The 3,764-nt window shown below is 55.7% G+C and overlaps 2 protein-coding genes across 2 annotated transcripts; both read left to right on the top strand.

Annotated features, from left to right (window-relative positions):
• Positions 1–83: 83 nt before the first annotated feature.
• DQ04_10621010 (glycosomal membrane protein) lies at positions 84–740 on the top strand (the record flags this gene model as incomplete). Its single annotated transcript, XM_009316306.1, has 1 exon — positions 84–740. The coding sequence occupies one exon, from the start codon at positions 84–86 to the stop codon at positions 738–740; it is 657 nt and encodes a 218-aa protein (XP_009314581.1).
• A 913-nt stretch (positions 741–1,653) lies between these two features.
• Positions 1,654–3,764, top strand: DQ04_10621000 (hypothetical protein; the record flags this gene model as incomplete). Its single annotated transcript, XM_009316305.1, has 1 exon — positions 1,654–3,764. A coding segment is annotated over one exon (2,111 nt), but the record flags the coding sequence as incomplete, so codon positions are not given.

Here is a 3,764-nt window from a genome sequence, read left to right as displayed (position 1 = left end):
AAAAAAAAAAAAAAAACTGTCCCCGCGGCACGAATAAGAAAAGCCACCAACACCGTAATCATATTCTTACCTCACACCACATCATGTCCGACTTCGACAAGTTTGTGAAGCTGCTCGCGCAGACGGACGGCCGCGACAAGATCTACAAGTTCCTTGGCGGCGTGCTGAAGATCCTTGCCACCGTGGAGGCGGGCCACCCGCGCGCGGCGAGCTACAAGGCGGTCGGCAGCTCCATCACCGATGGCCGCTCGCTCCTGCGCATGGCCAAGTGGACGGGTGACGTCCCCAAGATGCACAGCATCGTCGCCCTCTACACAGAGAAGGGCACAGTGGAGATGAAGAAGATTATCGAGTTCCTGCGCGTGCTGGGCAACTTCCTGTACGTGCTCGGCGACAACACCGCCTTCCTGATGCGCTACAAGCTGCTGCCCGGCAAGGCGAAGCAGGTCCAGCACCACAGCAAGATCGCGCAGTTCTGGGGCTTCTTCTTCGCGGCGGTGCTCGACCTGGTCGCCCTCCGCAAGGCGCTGCTGAAGCGCGCCAGCGACGCGGCGACCAGCCAGAAGGAGGCAAAGGCTGCCCTCATCAGCCTCGCAAAGGACGGTGCGGACGTGTTCGTCACGATGGCGGCCGTCGGCTACATGAAGGAGGTGTGGCACCCCAGCGCCGTGACCTCCGGCGCCCTCACCGCGCTCTCTGGTGGCATCGCGACGTACCTCAACTGGAAGAAGATCAAATGAGAAGGCCCCCCGCATATATGGGAGCAAAGGAAGTAGTCGGGGGACGTTGCGCGCATGTACAGCTCTACACACCGAGCACTTCTACACACACACACACACACACACGTACACGCCCATCAGTAAAATAGCTCTCAGATGCTTTCAGGACACTCACCTGTTTGCTGTGAGCTGGGCCTGATGTGCCTGGGAGAAAAGGAGGAGCGGTGTGTGTGTGTGTGTGTGTGTGTGTGTGTGGTGCCGCAGCGCCTTCACCAACGAAGAATCACGAGCTGCAAGTAGGTGAGGAAGGAATAAAATGATGAAGACCACCAAAGAAGGACAAGAAAGAGCAAATAACGAGGTGCGAAGAAACAAAAAAAAAATTAATTGGAAAGAAACGGGGAGTAATGAGAAGGGGGCAAATGAATTCTCCCGGCTTGGGTACCATTTCCCAAATGGGGGAAAAGCAAAAGAAGAGTATTTGTGCATGAATAAGGGCACAACGATCGGAAGCCAATACCAATGCGTACAAGCTCAACATCCAAGAGGGGAAAAAAATACGGGAAACCCAATATAACAGCAAGAAGTTTGACACCTTTATATATTGTTAGGAAATTCCTGTAAGAACAATTTCCCTCCCCCCCCTCTTTGTGTTGCTCTTTCCCGCGATTTCTACACCCGTTGACCACTCCAATCACACAGAAGCCGCTTCTTTCTTACTCCTTTGCCGTTATTCATGCAACAGTGGCAGTAGTGGTGGCAGTGGCAGAGCCAAAAAGCTCAAACCAAAGAGGGGGATAGCGAGAGCAGGGATAAGTATCAACGAGAAGTAGGGCCCTGCGCATATCCACAAAAGCATTACACACACAGGCGGAGGGGAACAACAAGAAGAAGAAGGGACAACAACAGCAAAATAATCGGAACGAGAAACGAGATGTCCGTGCCATTTAAGTATCGTCAACATATTCGTGATATTCACGAGTCCTTCCACGATGGTAAGCCCATCTCGGAAGATGAACTGATGAGTGTCATGAACATAATCTGCCCAGCCGAGCAGCAGGAGATTTGTGCACCGTATCGAGCGCAGTGCCCTCTGAATGGGAACAGTTTTCTCACCCTCATGTATGAGCTCCAGAAGGCTACACAGATACCGTACGAAGACTTTGTGTGGAACTACATCAAGGGATCCCTGAAGAACGGCCTGTTTAACGGCCAGGATCACGCTGATCTCAAGGCCCTCCGCACAACACTGGACCCACTGATGCGCTCGGTGCGCTTCGACGTCCAGAACATCTACAAGCAGCATACCAATCCTGACGATGACGGCCAGATTACTATCGATCACCTTTGCGACGTCTTCCGCGCCATGTATCCCGCCAACCAGATGGTGTACATCGAAATGTACAAGTGGGCACGCGCAAAGAAAGTTATCAAGAGCAGGGGAATCCCCAGCGAGCGCGACAAGACAGCAAGTGCACGCCCCACACCGCCGGTGGCGCCGTCAGCCCCACCAACAACAGTAGATACATCGAGTGGCGACGTCACGGCCGCAGGAAAAGCAGAACAAGATGGTCCTGAGAATATGCCTACCACACCAGCGCCAACAACAACGGCAGAGGCGGAGGCGACGGCGACGACAACGATGACAAATCTCGATGAAAAGAAGGAACGAGAAACACATCAGCAGGAAAACTTAGAGAGTAGCCCTCAACCAGTGGAGGAAGCACAAAAATTATCCGCTGAGGGGGTGCCTAAAGAGACGGACGAGGCATCACTTAATGCCGCAATGGCATCAAATTCATTGCGGGCCGCTGCGGCTGAGAAGGCTGAAACGCCAACAGCTGTAGAGCCACAAGCCCAGAGTCCTTATGCCACAGAGGCTGCAGCTTTAGATACTCCTATGGCTGCCGCGGCGGCCGCCGAAAAACGTGATAAAAACCAGATAATGCTTCCTGCTATATTGCCCACAACAACGGAGCAACCACTATCGCCGGTGGACGCAGGGGCCCCAGAGGAGCCGCAACGAGAGTCCCAGACTGCCGATTTTCACGCACGGCCACTTGATGGGGTGGGGGCCTCCTCTGTCCTTGTATCGCCCTCAACCACCATGTCATTTCGTGTTGCTCCGCCGCAGGTGCAAGTTGAGCGACGCCCTGGGCTTGATTTCAACCCGCCAAACATCCGTGATATTGAGCCCCCGAGCAGTAGCAACAACAAGAGTGTGGTTTCTGGCAGAAACGAGAAGCCGCTGCCAAAGTTGCGCGCACACGATGAGCATCCGTCGTGGGAGTACGAGGAGATGTTGCTTGATGCCATGCTGGCCCGAGTGGTGCCTGGGAAACCGGTGGATCCGCAGGTGGTGGAGTATCTCAGGGAGCTGGCAAGGCAGGAGAGGGAGATTCAGGCGGCCCTGCACATGGAGATGGATAACTTGACGTCGAACATGCTAGCCTGCGAGGTTGTGGAGCAGCGAATGATGGCGCTGCGCGACCAAAGACAAGCACGGTGCTTTGATCGGCTGGAGACACGACGCTCAGCACTTATGGCAGAGATGGATAGGTATGTGCGAAGGGTGCGCAGTGATTTGGTGCAGAACAGAACACGTCTCGGGTGTAGCAGTGATAACGATATTGATAGCTCTGGCCCTGGTGCAAATCACTCCGTGGCGCGGCCTGGCAAGAATGCCGACTCACGCTATGATAGTGGCAGTGCACACAAGGAGCCGGGACCTCTCAAGGTGGCATCGGTGTCCACACCGCCCCCGCTGCCTCCGTCGGCGAATTATCACCGAAGCGCCCTGCAGCGTTGGCGACGCCTGGAGGAGGAGGAGGAAGAGAAGCTGCAGCGGCTGCGCAGCGTTTCGTATCCAGCCGCGTGGGCCACTCCGATATTGCAGCGGCGCCCACCATATCAGCAGGCGCCCTTTTCGGCGGACGTGGAGTTCGCCAAGCGCATCTGCGGGGAGTACACACCCAGCGGTGCGGCGCCGCAGCGTGGCAACTGCAGCAACGAGGCGCCGACGCCGCGGCACTCCGCCGCGCCGGT

This window comes from Trypanosoma grayi, assembly GCF_000691245.1.
Source record: "Trypanosoma grayi strain ANR4 Tgr_1062_V1, whole genome shotgun sequence".
Lineage (NCBI taxonomy): Eukaryota > Euglenozoa > Kinetoplastea > Trypanosomatida > Trypanosomatidae > Trypanosoma > Trypanosoma grayi.
Note: the sequence above shows the minus strand (reverse complement) of the source record. Positions and strands in the feature narration are given on the sequence as shown.